Below are 21,998 nucleotides of genomic sequence, written 5' to 3' on the forward strand. Positions count from 1 at the left end.
TAACGTAGGAAAAAATGATAGAATAAGAAACAGAAAGGGGGCCCATACATTTGCTCCTGCTCCAGGATTTATTTTGCCAATGATATAGGGTTATGTTGAGGGTTGCAAATGGGTTTTAAGTTAGGTTTAGGGTTAGGGTTATTGTTCAGATAATAAAGTATAGTAATATGTCAAGGGCTGAAATTAAGAATTCAGTTAGTGTAGGGAATTGTTTGTAATGTAATTGTCACTGGAGTATGTTTCGTAAAACCGTGGAAAGAGGTAGTCAGTAATGATGATAACTCTATACTTCCATATAATAGTACTATAACAGTAATGAGTTTGATTACCTAAAGAAGCCTCATACGTAGCAATGCTGTTATTCCAGAGGGCCCTGTAATTATTGCTTCAGCAATTGCCAGGTACCTTTTGTACACATAGATGGGGACTCTGGAGAGTGGAATTTGATGATTAATGTTTTACCAGACACTTAAAAGGGATATACGTCTCATTACAATGTTGGTTTTAATAAAAGCAGAAAAATAGAAAACCATATCAGTAAAATGAGGGTTCGTATGCTAGGGCTGCAAATAAAACACATGCTCACTCTAAAATTAAGGAGGAGATGACATCAATGTGTGTATGTGTGTGTGTATGTGTGTGTGTGTGTGTGTATGTTTGCTATAAATGGCTATACACTTGATTTTACATGGTTTACAGAATTTCTACATCTAAATCTTCCTATCTCAAATACCCAATTATAAACCAGAACAAGAGCTTTTTTAAGGGTTAAATTGATCAGCTTTCTTCTTTTAATTGGAAACATAATTGTTCTTCTTATTTTCACATTTTTCTACTACATGTATTAATTCTATTTATTCTACTCCTACTCTGCTCTTGTATCTGAAGTAAATATACATGGATAGAAAACATGTCAAAAGTAATTTTACACACACACACAACAACAACAACAAAAATTATGGGGAAATCAATAATACTGAACTCTTCATTATGTTGCCAATGTAAAGATTTTGATTCTCATTTACCATTCTAAAATCCCTGGCACTATCAAATGCCATAGGATAACACAACAGAAATGGATAAAGGTGTGTACAGAAATCAGTGTTATTTGTGCTCTTGTATCTTAATACATTTATGTAGGGCTATGAATCAAATGTTATGATGCCAAACTGCATATAAGGACAATTCCTGATCAGGCACACTCAATTTACACTGCTTCATCCATCAAAAGTTATGATGCCAAACTGCATATAAGGACAATACCTGATCAGGCCCACTCAATCTACACTGCTTCATCCCTCAAAAGTTATGATGCCAAACTGCATATAAAGACAATTCCTGATCAGGCACACTCAATTTACACTGCTTCATCCCTTATCTTGCTGTAGATATTCAATGAATATGTATTTATATTTAGTTTTGCTTTGATTTAAAGAAAAAAGGCACTCAATCATGATGAAGATACATGAAATTATCATACAGGTAGAAATAGGTCTTCAATCTACACAAGTTTCCTTTCTTTCTCATTCCAAAATCCCTCAAACAGGCTGGCTTAAAATCCGTTCAATCCATTGCCCCACAGCAAATTAGCTGCATTTTTATGAAATAGTACTTCACTTAACTTCTTCAAGAAACATCTGCAAACATACCTCTACAAGGCTTCTTAATACGATCATAGACTAACAGACAGGACCTTGTATCCTCTGGGGGGTGTTTCATAAAGCTGTTTGTAAAGTTATGCATGACTTTTCGAATGACTTAAATATGAAAAGCCAAATGGGATGCTCAATCATTTTTAACTGCATTAACTAAAGTTGAACTGTGCAGATGTAGATTAACATTCTTATTATAACAAACATTTTTATGCAAAGTATATTTTTTGCCAAAATTTAGTTGAGGTTATTGGAAATATAGTCACATCCTGTTAAAACATCAGGAAAAACTTTGGGCATCCTATCTTGCACTTCATATTCAAGTCATTTGTAAAGTTTTGCGTAACTTTACGAACAGCTTTATGAAACACCCCCCAGGAAAAGGTATTGTATAATTCACATCATTATTATTACCACTATTTACTGGCTTACTCAAGATCAAATTTCTCATTTTACAATATTATCATTCAGATGCCAAAGTATTAACATTGGTTGTAATTCATGCTTCACTGTTCATATCATATATTTAATCTAACCTCACCATCCCCTCTTTATCTTGTGTCCATTTTATGATCTTAGTATTTGAGTAAAATTATCCATACCTGTTGCTATTGCTATGAATATGTTTCAATGACATATATTAGATAGCTTAGACAGATACTGAGATGTGATTGGTCCAGAGCTCATCACGTGATATCAATTGCGATGATCGTAATTGTTATATTTTCCTGGCCGGTCACTTTCCAGTGTTATATTTACCAGCTGGTGAAATGAATATTTTTAATCAATGCATGTCCCCCTCTCAAGGACTGTACAGTATGTCATCAATTACACAAATTACACCAATACCGAGTCTATTTTTTTTTCCTCAAATTTTTTTTCCTCCCTTTTAATAATTTTGTCCACATTTTTTTCTTCCCCAAAAATGCTTTTTTTGGTAAGAATTTTAGATATTATTTTTTCTTGTATTATCTCGAAATATTTTGTTTCTCACAAATTTGTCTCAAATTTTGTTTGTCCTCAAAGAAAAGAATGGAATAAATTTCGGGCAACAAAAAACTTGGACCCCCCACCTACATTTTTAAACCAAGGATATCTTATATAACAGATATTGACTGGCAGGGGGTATATAACATTCTTCGGACCTGAAGGGAATTATATTTTCCCTCGTCCCAATATTTTCCTCAGCGCTGCATGATTCAGGAAAATATAACTACCTACAGCGGTCCAATGAATGTTATATTACATCCTGTGCATAATATTCAAACTATGATTTAGCCAAATGTAAGGTTTTAGAGCAATAAATACATTATATTGCAGGTACTTGTTCATTCTCTGAGTGTGATGTACGTCTTGCAACCATCAACAGGCTTGTTTGTTAGCTCTTGCTTTATGCCAAACTTTTGACCTGGTACAAGGTCAAAGGTGAATCGGCGGAGCAGCTTGGCAAGAATCACACGTGTCTCCATCTGCAGAGAGTTAACAGAAAAAACAATGCTTTTGAGGTTAGCTTACTGTACAAAAATGATGATGATGATGATGATATGATGATGATGATGATGATGATGATGAAGATGATGATGACAATGATGATGATGAGGCTTTTGAGGATAGGTGCTAAGACTGGACTGTTATAGAAAATACTAAAATGATGATGATGATGATGATGATGATGATGATGATGATGATGATATGATGATGATGATGATGATGATGATGATGATTGATGATGATGATGATGATGATGATGATGAAGATGAAGATGATGATGACAATGATGATGAATGAGGCTTTTGAGGTTAGGTGCTAAGACTGGACTGTAATAGAAAATACTAAAATGATGATGATGATGATTATGATGATATGATGATGATGATGATGATGAATTGATGATGATGATGACAATGATGATTATGATGACAATGATGATGATTATGATGACAATGATGATGATAATGATGATGATGACAATGATGACAATGATGATGATTATGATGATTATGATAATGATGATCACTATGATTATTACACGGATGATGATGATTATTATGATGATAATGATGTGTGCATTTTTCTATTGCTCTTTATACTCTTGCATCTGGTATATTTTTAAGGCTGTGAATCAAATTTTAATAATCCATCTAAGATAACTTACCATTGCCATTGACTGTCCTATACATGTCCTCTGTCCCAGTGAGAAAGGGAAGTAGGCATACAGGTGACGAGGCCTGATACGGTTCATACAAAATAAATAAATATACAGAAATCTGTTGGTCAAACCTGTATAGAAAAACTACTCCAGAAAGACACACACAAAGTGGTCTTCATAGGCAGGTGGTCTTTGTATAAAGATTTTTTTTTTAAGGGATTGGGTAACTTTGTCTCAGATTCTGCAACAAAATCCTGGATTTAGCTCATGATGCAATCACAATTATAAACCTTTAGGTCAGTCAGGAACCCCATGACTTTTACAAGCCTGTCTGATTATCAATATATGCCTGTAACAGGTTTAAGTTAGATCAATATTCCAAGGGAAACTAAAATTGTACTACCGGTATCTATAGACACATGGTCTTTCCATACAGGTGATTTGGCAAGCAGGTTTCATTTTACATTTGCAGGAACATAAAACTGACTTAACCCAAAACAAAGGGTATAATTTCATAACATGGGCTGTAAGGTTGAATAGTGATCCAACCTTTCTATTATTAAGTTGATTTGGGGAAGACAGAAAATCAGGGATATGTATTGTATAATGTTTGAACAAAATCGGACTGACAATAATAAAGTTATGAATATTTGAATGTTGAAATCACTAAAACAATGTGAACCTCAAATTGGCATGATGGTCCTTTGACAAACTTCCTATTTCTTATATAATGAACAAGTAAAAATTTCCAGTTTCTTCCCTAAGCTCCTTTTCACCTGGCGCTGTATTAGAGGTGTTGTAGCTAGTCTAGTGGATAAATTACTGGACTGCAGATCACAAGGTAGAGGGTTTAAATCCCAGCCCTGCAACAACGTCCTTCAGCAAGACGTTATTGTACACTTGCCACTCTCCACCCAGAGAAAGAGAAAGTTGCACACAGAGAGGACGGGGTAGTACGAGAGAACACATGAGTAAGGATATATGCAGACTTACGTTTCATCAGAGACTTGAAATCTTTCTGGTCTGAATTCTTCAGGATCATCAAAGTATTTCTCCATCTTGCCCATAATAAAATGATTCACCTGAAATACAAACAGAATAAAGGAAGGTAATTCAATGATTGTAGGTCACATAGTACAGTGAAAATTGTCCCTAATGCATATGACACATTTTCATGTCTGTCTGTCTGTCTCTCCCTCTCATTATCTGTCTTGTATTCTTCTAATTTACTACATTTTTGTTGCTGATTTGAATGGATATCTAAATTGTATTTCCTCATGGAGCATATTGATCCATTCATTCGTCTATCCATCCATTCATCCATCCATCCATCCATCCATCCATCCATCCATTCATACATCTATCCATCCATCCATCCGTCTATCCATCCATCCATCCATCCATCCATCCATCCATCCTTCCGTCTATCCATCCATCTATCCATCCATCCATCAATCAATCAATCCGTCTATCCATCCACCCATCCATCCATCCATCCATTCATCCGTCTATCCATCAACCAATCCATCAATCCATCAATCAATACATCCATCCATCCATCCATCCCTCCATTCATCCCTCCATCCATCCCTCCCTTATCAATCAATCCATCCATCCATCCATCCATCCATCCATCCATCCATCCATCCATCCATCCATCAATCCATCCATCCATCCCTCCCTTATCAATCAATCCATCCATCCATCCATCAACCAATCCATCCATCCATCCATCCATCCATCCATCCATCCATCCATCCATCCATCCCTCCCTCCATCCATCCATCAATCCATCCATCCATCCATCCATCCATCCATCCATCCCTCCATCCATCCCTCCCTTATCAATCAATCCATCCATCAATCCATCCATCCATCCCTCCCTTATCAATCAATCCATCCATCCATCCATCCATCAACCAATCCATCCATCCATCCATCCATCCATCCATCTATCAATCCCTTGACTTACCCTCAGTCTAGTTCCCTTTGGTATGGTGTAGCCACAGCATTCTATTTCATGCGCTAATGATCTAGTGGAACCGCTGACAGGAGGAAATTGTCGCATCGATTCTTTCATGACCTTCACAACAAATGAACAAAATAAAATACAATCAAAACTCTCTCTCTCATACATGAGGTGTTTAACTGTCGCTGCCAACCTATAACTCAGTATTTTACATGGAAATGAATAGGAAGAGGGGTTTAGAAAATGTAACTGCTCATAACAGAGGCCCCTCAGCATAATTATTGATCAGTGTCTATAAGTACAAGTTACAGAAATGTGTTCCGAGCTGCACAAGGAATCATTGATGTGAAAAACAAGTCAAACACTGTATTGTACATACGTGATATAGATTTGTATGCTACACACGTACAAACTTGTTCACTTATCTACCTTAAGTATTTTAGCAAAAAAAATCAACACCTGCCAAGTTGTTAGGCATATTTGTAATGAAATAAGTTCTTGCGATTTTTTCAGTTAGATAAATCTAATAACTGAGTAGATTTTTAATTGCAGTTAAATAACTATTTCAATAGTCATGGCTCCATTAACCATATTGCCAAGTCAAACAAGAATTCATTCCTAAACATACACAAACCTTGTAAAATACCAAATATATATTAATGATCTCAGATATTCCCATAATGTACTCAAATTAATTTATGAATTGAAATAAATTTGAGGAAAAAAGAGAGAAAAAGAGCAAAAACAGTAAAACAAAAAAAACAAAAAAAAACATTTTAGGAAATCATCATTAGCTCACAAACATCAAACACTAGCTTCGGAAGAGCAACATTCAAATAAATTCTTATAGATCTCCACAAGGGCAACAAGAGGGGAAAATGCAGAAAGAGAAGGAAAAAAAAAAGAGAAATCTCACCAGCATCAAATACTCGAGCTTTGGTAGATCACTGTAGTCTACAAACGGTTTGTCACCCAGCACTTCCTCTATCTCTATCAATAACCTGCGGAAAAAAGCGAAGAAATTCATAAGATTGTATGACACCTGTTCCAGCAACAATTGCTCTGTGGACAATTACCTCCAATGTCAGAATTCCCAACTTCAAGTAAAGACCAAAACCTATAGCTTAACCTTACCATAAACCTGTACTTCAACCCCATTGAAACACTAATCCTAACCCTAATAAATTCCTGAACAATTGTTACCGGAGCAAATGTCCGAACAGCATCCACATAGGTATGCATCTTTACAGAACAGATTTACATGAATAACTAAAATGATGTCTGAGTTTAAATCAAAAGCAAATCATTTGTTAAGTAAAAGATGGTCATCCTTTTACCAATGCACCATGCTGGTATATAAAATAGGGTATTTGTTACTGAGTATCCTACTGGCTAAAGGTGTCACATGACACTCAACAATATGTTATAGTTGCTCAAGCATTTAATGTAACAACCATTTTTTGAACAAGTAAATTTGACTGCGCACCTCTCTTCCTTATGCATATCCACTGTCTGTATTGTCTTAGCTACACACATTTGACACAAAGGAAAGCTGAATGCAATTGAGAGGGTCTCATTTCTGAGGATCACAAATATCCTCAATTTTATGTAACAATATGTTGCATGTATTTTGTTGTTCAATATAACATACAGCCACCCAAAATTCAGACTTTTTCCCCCTTAACATGACATTTCATTTCAATTGAAATGAAATACCTTGGACAATATCAAACTTCTGAACTTGTCAGTTTATATATTTTATCATATTGAATGCTGGAGCATGCAATATTTGTATATCATAAATCAGTGAAATAAGTTTGAGCAGTAGCTCAGCATTAATGTATGATGTATTTCTCTGAACTCTTTGAGTACAGCTATATTTCAAGCTCAGAATGACATTAATACTTCTTCTTTTTGAGTCACTACACAAGCCTGGTCCAGTGGAGAACACAGGATCTGGCCTTGGCATTGGAACCCTCTAGGTGGTCCTTGGGTTACAGGGTTCTCGGAGGAGGGGGGCAGACTGAAAGGTGTTTCATTGTCTGTTCCTCCCCACAGGCGCACATAGTTCCTCCATCTTTACTATTAGCCCCATTTATACATGAGGACTTTGCATCATCCTGTTCCAGTCTGAAGGCGATTACTACTCACTTTTTCAATACTTCTGGATATCTGCATATCTGTTGCAATGTGAAAGACAGATGGTTCCCCGTTGTTTCTTGCCCTGCAAAGTGACAGTAAAAATAATTCATTTCATTACTACATTCACATTTGTACGTCTGTATGTGATGGAAGAGCTACTGTGTATGCCACATCATCAGTTTGAGCAAACCACACTATCGAGTGGTCACGTTTCTCCGTCTCTGTGAGGCTCCATTGCACCGCCCAAGGTCACTCTGCCAACTCAAACAAAATTGCATATAACACATTATCCTATGAATAAATTAATGGTATATAAGGATGAAATGCAAAATGAACCCAATATATACGGCGCATTAAATTAAAAAGCTGCAATCAATCGTTCATACACGCACCACTCAAATACAAATTTCACCGATGGCATCGCATGCAGAGGTTAAAGAGTTGTTTAAGAAGGACTTGGGATATCTTCATAGGGTTATGTGTTATATGCGACTGCATGTGAGTTTGCAGAGTGACCTTGAACAGAGGGTAGAGGATTCTCGTAGAGACGGAGAAGTGTGGTTTGCCCAAACTGAATATATAGACTCCAAATTTGTACAAAGGGAAGAAGATGCCTAATTTGCACTAAGTGCAGAAAATCAAGGCTTGTCCTTCGTGCAGCAACAACAATATGATATGCACTATACATTGTTGGTCAAAGTTTTGAGTGTCAAGTAACGCCAGGCTGGAATGCTCCTCAGGGAGTGGAGGGCAAGTATTGAATCCAATGATCGGGGTAATAGTATATCTATAAAGCGCTTAGAGACATTTGTATTAAAGGGATAGTTGAGTTCTGTTGCAGAGGCGCTACACAAAATAATTTTTTTGTGAGAGAATGAAAAACTGAGTGTCAAATTTGAAAGAACATAATATTTCAATGACAAAATCATCTTTGTTTGATCAAAAGTTGGTTCTGAGACGGCTGAAATATACAATTTCTAATACTCTAATGTACCAACACAAATATTAGATATTTTGAAAAATTTGAAAAAAACAGTTGAAAAAAATGAAATAACGCCTTTTAAATTGTATTTCAGCCAATGCTGATGTTGGCTTTTTTGTTGGCATTTTCGTGTTGCCTATATTACCCACAATTAGCCGGCTCATGTATTGTTATTTTTAATTAAATAATTAATTAACGATCACCATGATTTTTTGAAAGTGGAGCTGAATTGGTTTGATCGTATTGGCTAAATTTCACACATTTTGGGATCTAAAATTACCTTCATAGCAATTTTAGGTTCTAAAATAAAAGGGCACTATAAGAATTATATTAGATAAGAATAAGAGCAATTACCATACACTTTGAAGCCATTTGCGGTATGAAAACAGAACTCAACTATCCCTTTAAACGCTATATACAAGCAGAATATTATTATTATAAATCAATAGTCATCCCATTTGTTTATGGAAAGAAACCAGGAGAAACTTATTCTATTAGTGAGCAGGAAAGGTTCTCGAAAAATAATTTATTATTATTATTATTACAAGAAAGGAATACGCTTCCATGTGGGTATAACATTTTTCACCTATTTTTCTTCTAGAAAAAACTACTGTACTTCAAGTTCTTACCAGCAACAAAAAAAGTGACAAACTCGTCTATCATCTCCTCCAGACCAAAGTTCTGATCTCCTTGGAGCTCCTTGGATGCATCCAGGAGGTACGTGAGGATGTCCTGGGGGGTCGCATCCCCGCGAGCTTTGGCCTCTATTCGACTCAGGATGCAGTCACGCCCAATCTCACGGATAAGATGGCATGCCTCCTTCACCTCCTTACGGAAATTCCTTGCATGGGCGGACGGGATGTACTGCGGAGAAATAAAATGTTTATATAATATACAAACATATGAAAAGTACATAATAGATTGGCTTCCAAATGATGCAGAATAAAGTCTTGGATGATCACACATCAGAGAAAAGATTTGGGGGGGGGGGGGGGAGGAGGAATATAGTTTAGTGAAATCAAGTGTCTATATAATAATGGCCATTTAGCGCTCATATCCGTCACACAGTGATGCTCATGGCACTAAGACATTATTACCCTGGTTATAGCCGAGCCGCCATAGTAATTAGCACTCAAGAATACCAGGCACCCATTTACACCTGGGTGGAGAGTGGAGAGTGCCTGCCTGGGATTTGAACCGTGAACCATGTGATCTACAGTCAGGTGACTTATCCACTAGACCACAGCACCTCTACAAATATGAAGATATTTCAAACATATGTAATGTCTGGCCTGAAATGAACAATGCAGGATACAATTATGACCACTTTTCCAGAGAATATGGAATGCCTCCCTCTCGTCCAAATGAAAACTCTTAGCCAAGGCGGAGGAAATGCAATGCAAAGAAACCAAATATTGATATAACGTATGAATATATGAAAGATATATATGTACATGTATATGTATTTGTTAATTGGCCTTTGTACAGGTCAGGTAAATGCTCAGGTAATCTTACAGAGAATAAGGCATGTCTCCTGCAACTCCTTAAAAACACTACTCTCGTGACAGAGATGTAATTTCAATTCCTCATCTCATTTTTTTTATTTTTATTTTTATTTTTTATTTTTTTTGGGGGGGTCCTTTTTATTTGCTCAATTTTTCTCAACTCATTCATTTTCTTTTCAATTCATTACATTGAATGAATATTGGAGTAGTTCTGTTACATACGAGTAATAGAGCTCACAGCTAGTACACATAAGCAGAGTTTGAATCTCTGAATACCACCCCAACCCCCCTACCCCCCTTGAAAAATCCTCTTAAATTAATGGGAAAAAGACCTGATACTACACTGAAATATTTTACTCTTTTGCGATGATACTATAATGTATTTAACAGTTTTTATGGTACTCTCCTTTAGACTTCAGAGGCAATTAAATTTACTCATTGATGACCACTCATATGGTTTAATGTTAGATTGCATGGAGTTCTTCACAACCTCTTGTCAATTATTTGCATTTTTGAAGAAAAAAAGGCTTGAAGTATTTTATTTTACCTTTTGTAAAAATGTATTTCTACTGTAAACAATGGCCACTTTTAAACAACAACAGATAAATGTTATCAGCTGGTCACTCCCGCAGTACCTAAATAGACTAAGGGTATGTAAACTGACTTGCTGTTGCTCGTATGGTTTAAAAACCTGTCCTTCGATCAAACCCCATTCGATTGTGGGATGGTAAACACTCATCCTTCACATTTCTGGATCTTATATAACACAAAGATAAGTGAATACGACCTTTGTTGCCATTTATTTACATATTAAAAAAACACGCGACGGTTTACCATGGGACATGTGATCGAACAAGATTTTACTCCCCCAAACAAAAGGGACATAAACATAAACAGAGATAGAGTTTTATAGTTGTATTTCTTGAGAGCTTACCGAGTACCAAGGTACAAGAAGCGATTTCTGCAGGCCTTGGAGAACCTTAGTTGCAGCCACAGGAAAAGGACAGCTTGGGTCCTCCATGGCGTTCAGATCAAGACCAAAGCCAACCTTCAAAATAAGACAAACGCATTTCAAAATTTTAATCCATATATCGCAATGGCCTATTGATAAAGACTTTAATTTTTTTGTATTTGTCTACAAGAGCATGAGAGACTTTACTAAAAAACTATATTTTTAAATATTTGACACTGACTGTAATCCTACATCTAACCTTAACCATAACCCTGATTCTAATCCTACATGTAGCCCTAGCCCGACCCTAATCCTAGCCCTAGCTTTGACCGTAGTACCATACCTGACCAGGCTGATCCACAAGGGGTTTAGGTTAAATAGGTGACAGCAACATGATTGGATTTTGTTGTACAGGTTTGAAAATCAGCTACAGGTTAATATTAATTCTCAAAACAATTATTAGTCATAGATAGAACATTGTTTGAAAAATTAAAATGCTTGAAAATATGGCTCAGGAGCCCGGCCACAAGGGACTTCATGCTTCACATACAAGCGTTCACACTCCTTCCATGGTTCTAGGACATCTACCCCCTGGACAACCACTTCCCAGGGCAACCACCCTCTAGGGCGACTACCCCTGGGACAATTACCCTCTAGGATGATTAATTGGGTGGTAAATACCATAGTACCATAGGTGGTAGATGTCAAGGAGGTATATGTCCTAGGGGTAGTTGTCTGGGGGTACTTGTCGGGGGGGGGGGGGGGGGGGGGGGAAGCGGCCGGTGGGTATCTGAACTAGAGGGTGGTTGTCCTAGGGGTGGTTATCCGGGGGTCGTTGTCCAGGGGGTAGGTGTCCGGATACGTCCTTCCACGTTCCAATTTTACATGCTTGAAGTTTTGTTTGTGGACCACCCTGCCTGACACTACCCTAACTACAACCCTAATCCTAATCAAAGCCATAACCTTTACCCTAACCCTAACCACAACCCTAATCCTAACCCTATCTAACCCTAACCACAATCCTTATCCTAAATGTGAAACCTAGCTTACCTTTATCCTACCCTTAACCACAACCCTAAACCTAACTCTAACCCTAACCCCAACTTTAATCCAAACCATAAAAACTTTACAGATGCACGACACTTGACCTCACCTTCCCAATGACATCAAGTGTAATACTGTTGAATTTATCCCTCATGGTGACTACGGTCTGGCCATCAGCCCTCTTCATCAGGTCCTGGACTAGTCGATCGGCACTGTCATTGAAGATATCCATCAAACCCTTCAGGTATCTACATGTACGTCAACAAAATTATTCCAGTTGAAGCAAATATCAGTATGGATAGTATGGACAGTATAGAGGATTGATAAACAAAAGTCATAGAAATGATAAAAATCTAAACAAAATAGGAGCTCATAAAATCAAACCTGGCAGCAACTCACAAAGCGCCAAGGGTAATGACTACTACTTGTACTACTTTCACTTCTCCTTCTTCTAGTATTCTTACTACTACTATTACTACTTCTACTACTACTTACTATTACTACTCCTACTACTACTATTAAGTACTACTACTTCTATTACTATTACTAATACTACTATTACTACTGCTTCTACTACTACTACTACTACTACTACTACTACTACTACTACTACTACTACTACTCCTACTGCTTCTACTACTACTACCACTACTACTACTACTACTACTACTACTACTACTACTACTACTACTACTTCCACTACCACTACCACTACCACTACCACTACTACTACTACTGCTATCCCATGCACTTCTATGATTGATAATACCATTTACTACACCTGTGCAATAAAGCCGCTGAATCATTCATGGAATAACTTCCTACCAGGTACTAAATGCACCTGGGTGCAAATAATTAATCTCTAGCCAGAGGTTGTAGAGAGTGCTAGGGCATGGATTTGAAACCTCTACCTTTTGATCTGCAGTCTGGTGACTAATATCCACTAGACCATAACACTTCTTTCACCCTCTTTGATTTGAATAACTATGATGGCTTTTTATATAAAGTACATGCCTGTCAGATTCCTGACATTTTAACATTATCCCCAGTCATTGCTGGCGGCCAAACATGTAGCGCTCAAGTATACATTCATGATACTCATTACCACTTGGGTGGAGAGTGGAAAAGTGGATCAACTCTTTCTTATCAGTTATGGTAATTGCTCTTCTGCTGAACTTTAGAACAGACTACCTTTAAATGTCAAAAACTGTCAAACTGTTAACCTATTCAAAACTAGTCTTAAGACACATTTATTCAAAATTGCTTTCACTGATTAATTGACTCTGTTCACTTTGATTGTAATTTGTAGGTTTATTTGCCCTTTTTTGTTTTGTTTAATATGTAATTGTTTATCAGTCTACTTTGTTTGTTATAGCGCTTAGAGACTTCGGTGGTAAGCGCTTTATAAGTAATGTTTGTATTATTATTTATTATTATTATTAATGTCTTGCCAAAGGACGATAGTGCTGGGATGGGAATTGAACCCTGAACCCTTGGATGGAGTTCCCTAGCTCTGCTGTCTCTTGAGTGATACCCTTGTGGGCATAAACACCCCATTCCATTCTGAGTTCTCCTCATTGTTATATCAGATAAATATTACTAGAGATTGGTATTTAAGAGAGACAGTTTTATGATTATTTTATCATTGGAATTCCAACCTGCTACTGTGAATACCTAAAAAGTGGAGACCATATTGCGGATTACAGATCATCTGGGTTAACAAATATTTGTTTTCTTGAGGTTCAATGGACAATAACTTGAATGGGTAAAGCACAACCTAAATGAACTTTGCAATGCTTGTATTTGTTATTCCCACAGAAATTTTGTCCATCTGTGAAAAATGTATATTATCTATCAGAAACAAGACTGCTTCTCTCTTAACTATGAATTCAATGATCTACCGTAGACTATTAAATTCCTAATAGTAAAGAAAATATTATATTTTCATAGATTGAGCTTCATAAACAGCCTGGAAGTAAGAGCTAGCAGGAAACACATACATACCAGTGAAAAAAATACACGGGGGCTCAGGGCGAAATAGCCCCCGAAATGCCCAAAAGAGCCCCCGAAAATCAGAAAAGAACCACCTTAAATTTGCATAGAGTTCAATGCAAAACAAATTTTAGAATGTTATTTTCATGCAGGCAAGGTTGAAAAGTAGCCCCCGAAAAATAAATATAAATTTTTTCCCTGATACATACTGACGATTGAAAGCAGGATTAAACAGAGCCCTTCTCTGCGACCATCGTGAATGGTCAGTCTCGCTGACCAGTGATCGTCCGCCCAACCGACTACCAAAAACCGCTTGAAACGCATCATACTCAACATGAGGTTTAGTGTGCTTGCTGTTTGTCATCACCATCTAAAACGGAAAGAAGACATGGAATAAACTAGCAGAAAGCATACATACTGACGGTGGAAAGCAGGATTAAACAGAGCCCTTCTCTGTGACCATCGTGAATGGTCAGTCTCGTTGACCAATGATCGCCCGGCGAACCGACTACCAAAAATCGCTTGGAACCCATCGTAATCGACATGAGATTTAGTGTGCTTGCTGTTCGTCATCACCATCTAAAACGGAAAGAGGACATGGAACAAACATTGAAGATGAAAAATGAAGTGTGTGTTTGTAATTTTTTTTACAGATCTATGTGTATAAAATATTTATGATTATTTACATTTGGGGACTGACTTACCACCCCAAAAACGTGACTCGGTTTCGACCCGGGGTCTGTCAGAGTTAGTTTGTAGGTCAAGACAAAGAGCAAGTCCAACATAGGTTCTGTGCATAACCTATTACTAGGCTGCTAATAATTATACGCAACAAGTCTTTTTTCAAAGAGTACTGAGAATGTATTTAAACTTGTGGAGAGGTAATATACAAAGCTCGTATTGTAGATTTTAGAACAGAATATATTTTGGTGATTGGTACGTACACTTCATTAACCTTTAATGGGCTAAAATATCTAAATTAACATGCCTCAAATATAGAAAGCTACACTACAGTTGCTAAAAGCCTTAGGAAATCAAGATGCGAAATGTGTTTAAAAAAAAAAGAATGATGAAAATACCTTGGACATACTGACAAAGTTAGTAATGAGGAGTTCTTAGAAGAGCTGGAGTGCAAAGGAAAATGATACGTGAGATGTTGATTAGGCATTTGAAGTTCACGGGTCACATTACACGTAAAGTAGGACTAGAGAATCTTGCTTTGACAGGAAAAAATTGTTGGTAGAAGGAGAAGGGGAAGAAGGAGGATACTTTGGATGGACAGTCTGCAGAAACTGTTGGAAGAGAGAGGAGTGAAAGAAGTGGGAGTGGTGCTAATAGAGAAGGCTAGGATCCGAGGGTTGTGGAACAGCATGATCACCAAAGTCAATCAGAGAAACACACTACAGTTATGTTCCATGTCAGTCGTGTAACAGTTAGTTAGGTTGAGAATGAGATTTTGAATCGTGAAGACACGATAGACGCGACATCCCGCAAATCACTTTCGTATAGTGGGGTTCGATAGTGGGGTATGATAGTGGGGTACGATATGTACATATATAGTGGCAAGACCAAATAAATGCACCTACAACACAGAGTAAACGCCCTTATGCCTGATGGCTCTCATACTTTATTACAAAACTAAACTCTGATACTAGGGGAAATGCCCTTCTTACTCTCATCAGATGATTTATGACTCCAACTGAAACTACAAGATTAAATAAATGACCATAAAAATACGACTATGACCTGATTTTTTTTAACACTTCCTTGTTCAAGCGACAAGGAATTCCTGACTGAAAATTCCCAAGAATTGAGGAAGCGCTACCTAGAAAAGATAATGCACAGAGATGAGAATTTTCATCATGTGAACTGAATAACACAATTTTGAACACACCTTTTCCAGGTTATATGCCTTTACGTATTAAAGCAGAAGAGTACAATAAATGTACATATACTGTATGTTGTAACAAGTCACATTTTTTAATCTATTGGATTTCTATGAAGGCTAGATTTGAAATTGCAACTCAAGAGTGTATAGGCCTACACAGTACATGTAGATCATGAGGTACAATAACTGTGGTTTTTGTTTCGAATGAAAAAACAGAAACAAAATAGAATCTCATGACTTTCATTGACTTTGTCAAAGTACGCTTTTTGTCCTTATCAACAGTGGCGTTTAATTTTCATTTTTTTTATCCAAAATGCTCTGAATTACAAATTGAACATGAGCAGAAAGTGCAAAATTTACTAGAAAATTTGAGTCCATTTTTTTGCAGAACATTGTCCCGTTCATTTACATGTAAGAGTGATTTAGTTGAAAATAATCATTGAAGTTTCTAAATTGGCAATGCAAAGTGAATTTTTCAATCATTATTTCCTTGTACAAAGTGGCAATTCTTTTTTGTATTTTGGTGCATATCAATAATACGTACTGTTTCATGTAATATACAGTATATTTGTATATCTTGTTTATAACTATGAAAGAGTGGAAATACAAATAATTTGACGAGGAAAAGCTGATTCATATAGACCTTTGGAAAACTCTGAGCTGCCTTTTGAGGCAATGAATTAAGGGCTAGCTGGTCCCAATCTAATGGATAATGTCAACAACAAATCCAAATATAATACTATTATATGATACCGATAAAAAAAATTGATTGCACCTGAACGATTTCTATAGAATCATTGAGGTTCTGTCAATCAAACATGGCGGGCACTATCCACATACTTATAGCTTTTTCTGAATCTGAATTGATGCTATATCGAAGAAGTGGAACATTGGCATGGCACCTGACCCAGACACAGTATCATCATCTAGGCCTGTCCTACGAAAACTGAAGGAGATGTTATTGCTAAGGTTGCATGGAAATAACACCATTACTTAAATTCCTTTGCATTTTCCACATTAACAATTTTTACATTCATTTGGGTTGTCAAAACAGACATATTTACAAATATGATACATGATTGTAGTCTGAAGACTTGTAATTATGTCATCTTTACAATATATTGGATAATATAAGAAATTATTTAATTAAATTGATAACAATCTATTGTTATTATTAACATTCAGCTGGGGTCCAGCCCTTTAAGCTATCTACCCGGTATCTATCGGTAGAACCTGGAACATACAGAAAACACCAGGTTGTGCAAATTTACACGACTCACATTGTACATAATAAATGATTGTATAGGAATATTCATGCACGGGTAGAGTGTTTGTTAGTAATGGTTTATGAATAGTATGAATGACATCTCCAGGCAACAGAATATTGAACTACAAAGAGTTAAAGTGAAATAATTGCTTACAAGTATAGGCTTAGTATTGTGCAGTTATTCCTATTAAGGTTATTTGTAATCTGATGAGTCTCTTACCTTCACCACCTTGGAATCTAAACATACAACAAATGTATTGTGGAGGACATGGACGCAATATACCAAGCCTAATTCTTTGTACCTGAACAAAATAAAGAAAGAAAGAAAGAAAGAAAGGAATTACCATTTATAGATACACGTGTATCTATGCCATTAAAATCTTTGAAGTATAAATTTTATTGCTAGATTTCTGCACCCTTTTTCAAATCCTTATGCACCCCTTTTCTTTAACTTACTGCTGCACCCAGGCTCTCTCTTTCTCTCTCCGCGAACTCTCCATCTTTCCCAATCTCTTTATATTCTTCCCTCTTTCTCTCTCCCCACCCTCATTCTCTCTCTTTCTTGCTCGCTTTACCCTCCCCCCTCCCTCTCTTACCCCACCTGGTTCCCTCCCTTATCTCTTTCTCTACCCTACCTCTCTCACCTCTCCCATCTCTCTCTCTTTTTCTCTCTCTCTCTCTCTCCCTCTCTCACCCCACCCTGACTGTCTTTCAGTTTCAGTTTCAGTTTATTAAAAAACACCAGACAAAGCAATCATGATGAACAAACATGATCCAAATTGGGACCCTAAAAAGCTATAGAGTGGTGAAGTGTGACGTCATCAAAAATCTATTTTTAGAATTTCTCAATGTTTTCTCCATTGAAATAGAACTGAAAAGAATTAATTGAGTGTACTAACTAGCATGTTACACCATAATATACTAGTGCCATCTGGCCCGTGAATGCTTTTACTGGGGAACAATACAATTTGCCCCATGAAAATAAAAGAGCCATCTCAGAGTGGTACGAGCACTTCAAGTTTTCCATCAATAATTTGTTTCTACAAAAGCAATGTCAACTTCAACACATGCAGACACCATGAGTGCTGCTACTGCTGCAGAATGCATATAGTTTGGTTAAAATCTTCTGTTTGTTCTCTGTCTAATTATGCTCTAGACCACATGCAGACACCATGAGTGCTGCTACTGCTGCAGAATGCATATATAAGTTTGGTTAAAATCTTCTGTTTGTTCTCTGTCTACCATTATGCTCTAGACCGTGTCTCGTGGAAAACACAAATGACCCTTACGTTCTGATTAAACATACCCTTTGATCTGGGAAGGAAACTGCACTTACATGTGCATGTAGGAGGGAGTAACTGAGCAAGGGGGACTGGTACTCACTACTCACCTTGTAAGGGGAGGTGCTGCTCTAGTTGGTGACCATTTTGAAAAAAAGTCCCTTAAAGGCATAGTTTAACAATGTTAAATCTGAGATGCATGGCCCTACGTGTCATCAGTGTCTGTGATATGGTGTAATAATAAAGCCCTCAACAAAAATTGCGTTTCATAATGATCATAAAGTGCCTCAAAAAAGTAAAAATCTTTGAGTGACAGGTTTTACCACACTCATTTTCCCCAATAGACTGTATAGTGTTATAAAACTGTTAGGAAAAAGGTTTTCAAAATGTTGATTTCCAATCATAAATATCTCGCTAATCAGACAGGCGATCGGCTTGTAAAAGTCATGGGGTTCCTGACTGACCTAAATGTTTACAATTATCATTGCAGCATGAGCTAAATCCAGGATTTTGTTTCAGAATCTGAGACAAAGATACCCAATCCCTTTAACAAGGATATGATATCGCGTAAATAAATCCCTAAAAATAGCCCAGTATTTAGATACTAGTCTTTTTATTAAAACATTGAAATACTTTTTTCTAGAGAATAATACATTAAGTTCGCTAAAATGCTCATACCAATGCAAAAATTATTTGAATCATGTCATTTTTAAAAAAACATTCAAAGGCCTAATATAATGGGTAGGCCTACCCTCTTCTGCCCAAATGACCCTTGGAGGTTTCATCAGGTGCAGACCACCAGCCGACCCCCCCCCCCCCCCCTTCCCCCGGGAAGTGAACTGCAATGAACATTCACAGAAGCTTGGAACTACAGTATGTACCGGTACTCATCTGAAAATTAATTGCAATATATTCATTTTTCTTTGCTCATTATCTAATTCAATACTCAGTTGAAATCTGGAGCATTTATATCAAATTTACATGCAATTGATTTTTATTTTCTTGTTGTTTTTGTTGTCTTCATAAGGCCCATTAAAACCAAGTTTGGACTTCATTCTTATAATTACAAAAAATGAGCATGTAATTCCATGTTACTAAATATTTGATTTTTTTTCTCAAGCAAGCTGCTCCTCACTAAAATGCTACAATTATAACGACACAACTTTTTGGGGGTGATGAAATGTCTATCGATACACTGCAATCCATTGGTTACTTTGTGACTTTATTGCCATTTTTCATTTCTAAGAATTTCAGATCATATCAAACCATCTAACAATAAATGAAAGGGGGGGGGGGGCAAAAGAAAGTGGGCAGTAACAAGAAACTATTAATTCAATTTCATAAGAATTCAAGATTTCCTTCAAGAATCATGAGTTAATAAAAAAGGATGCTTTACACAAAAAATTATAAATAGTTTTACATTAATCCTGAATATGTAGTTTATTTGAACTTAGTGAACTAAAAAACGGAAGAATACACAAAAGAACAACTTACCATTCATATAGTACCTCAGCCAAAGGACACTCATGCTTCTTCATATAGTCCTTGATAGTAGGGTAGTGACCCATAAAGAAACTGGAAAACCGTAAATATGCAATAAAATTATTTTAAACAATCATTTTCATTCATATTTTTATTCATATATACCTATATATATATATATATATATATATATATTTGTTTTTTTTTGTTTGGGGGGGGGGGGTGTGACAGGAAAACATCATCGACTTTCAACAAGCAGCGCAGAAAGTAGCAGCACTACAGGTAACCATAGCAAATTAATCAAAGAACAGGTTGATCATTTAATTCTCAGAGAAAGTATAAATGTTAATATACCCCCCCCCCCCACATCCTGCACATACCCCAGTATATATATATAGTACGATAATACTCTGTAAAGAGGTCTGTACTCAAAAAGAAGAAGAAGTAGAAGAAGAAAAGACTACCGGTAAGCTGATAATAAATGAAAGGTGTAGTATAGTATGTGTATGCACATTTTGACAAGACTTAAATTAGACCTATTTAAGTTTTAACTTTCACCAAGTCTTAGAAATTAAGACAGCTAAGTAATAGCCCAAGCATTAACATTTACAAGCTGCAATATAAACCTCGAATATCTACAATTCAAACAATCTCGGATGCAAAGTATATGTAATAAAACACTAACTGAGGAATACTGTTTGTGAAGTCATTGTACTCACTTCGCTCGCTTGACGGAGGGTATATGCGCGTACTTCCTGTGCTGCATATACACGTAAGCAGAGTAGGCGACGCCCGAAGTTAGGGCGAGCAAGAGGACGAAGAGAATGGTATAACCCAGAAGAGCGAGGACGCCAATTCCTATCATGATTAACACAACTCCGTTGATTGTCCAAGATCAAAATATGGAATTTCTAGAAAAGCAATCCAAAATGAACTCGTTTCGTCAAAATTGAGGCTTTAACGTGAATGTAATCGATCGATATTCACAGGGCATTCAGTTCCCACGAGTTTTTTAGGTGTCTGAACTGAACTGTAAGATGGGGGCGTGGCTAAATTTGCTAGATTGCATGCTTACTGTGCACGTGATCTACAATAAAATGTTTTTGTTGTTGTTGTTTTATTCACTACGCTATTTTGGACCAGAGGACATTAGTCTGCTCTTCAGGTAGTAGAACATGAATTTGTGTGGGTGAAATGTGGTAGTTATTGTTTATTGTTTTTTTCATAGACGTATGAACTAAGCTAGATAAATTCATGGTTTTACCGTGACAATCAGGCAGAATTAGACTACAATTATATTGGTAACTTCTAGGTCTGAACAGGGCATGTAAAGTCTCACCTCCCTGGTCTGAACAATATCATAACTTATCCCCCCCTCGATATCTTCTCTAGATCTTCCGGCCTTCCTACAATTTTTACAATTTGACCCCCCCCCAAAAAAAAAAATTTACTTCCTCAGTGGCGGATCCAGACATTTCTAACCGGGGGGCCCGGGGGGGGGGGGCACAAAATCGCATGGACTAATGGAGCCGAAGCCACAGCTACGTACAGCGAGGCGTCAGCGGCGAGGGAGCGGAACGACCAAGCGGGGATGGGTCAGGGAGGGGGTCAGAACCCTCTCCATTAGAAGGAAGCATTTCGATCCTGGAGTAATGACGTAAAATTGCTTTCTCCTACCCGGCCGCGCGCATATT

At 37.0% G+C, this 21,998-nt stretch overlaps 1 protein-coding gene across 2 annotated transcripts; it reads right to left on the reverse strand.

Moving 5' to 3' along the window:
* Positions 1-1,978: 1,978 nt before the first annotated feature.
* Positions 1,979-21,366, reverse strand: LOC587435 (cholesterol 24-hydroxylase). 2 transcript variants are annotated; one of them, XM_003726006.3, is made up of 13 exons: positions 21,024-21,366; positions 20,317-20,397; positions 17,763-17,844; positions 14,597-14,757; positions 12,505-12,643; positions 11,334-11,447; positions 9,524-9,758; positions 7,922-7,994; positions 6,687-6,771; positions 5,774-5,884; positions 4,795-4,883; positions 3,808-3,880; positions 1,979-3,121 (listed from the first exon to the last, which is right to left on the reverse strand). In XM_003726006.3, the coding sequence occupies exons 1-13, from the start codon at positions 21,167-21,169 to the stop codon at positions 2,981-2,983; spliced, it is 1,530 nt and encodes a 509-aa protein (XP_003726054.1). In that variant the 5' UTR covers positions 21,170-21,366; the 3' UTR covers positions 1,979-2,980. The 2 variants fall into 2 exon arrangements, with proteins under 2 accessions (XP_003726054.1, XP_792255.3); XM_787162.5 differs by lacking the exon at positions 14,597-14,757 and adding an exon at positions 14,806-14,966 and having other exon boundaries at positions 1,982-3,121; positions 21,024-21,365.
* Between the last annotated feature and the right edge of the window lie 632 nt (positions 21,367-21,998).

The sequence above is a fragment of the Strongylocentrotus purpuratus genome, unplaced genomic scaffold (assembly GCF_000002235.5).
Source record: "Strongylocentrotus purpuratus isolate Spur 01 unplaced genomic scaffold, Spur_5.0 spur5_scaffold_11, whole genome shotgun sequence".
NCBI classification, from domain to species: Eukaryota; Metazoa; Echinodermata; class Echinoidea; order Camarodonta; family Strongylocentrotidae; genus Strongylocentrotus; species Strongylocentrotus purpuratus.

What these genes read in the sequence shown, in the direction of transcription:
- LOC587435 (XM_003726006.3), bottom strand. Translation starts at nt 21,169, where the DNA reads ATGATAGGAATTGGCGTCCTCGCTCTTCTGGGTTATACCATTCTCTTC. An exon ending in TAGATTCCAAGGTGGTGAAG is followed by an intron (nt 14,758 to 17,762) that starts GTAAGAGACTCA and finishes TTTCCGTTTTAG; the next exon opens with ATGGTGATGACAAACAGCAA. An exon ending in AGCTCGAGTATTTGATGCTG is followed by an intron (nt 5,885 to 6,686) that starts GTGAGATTTCTC and finishes TTTGTTGTGAAG; the next exon opens with GTCATGAAAGAATCGATGCG.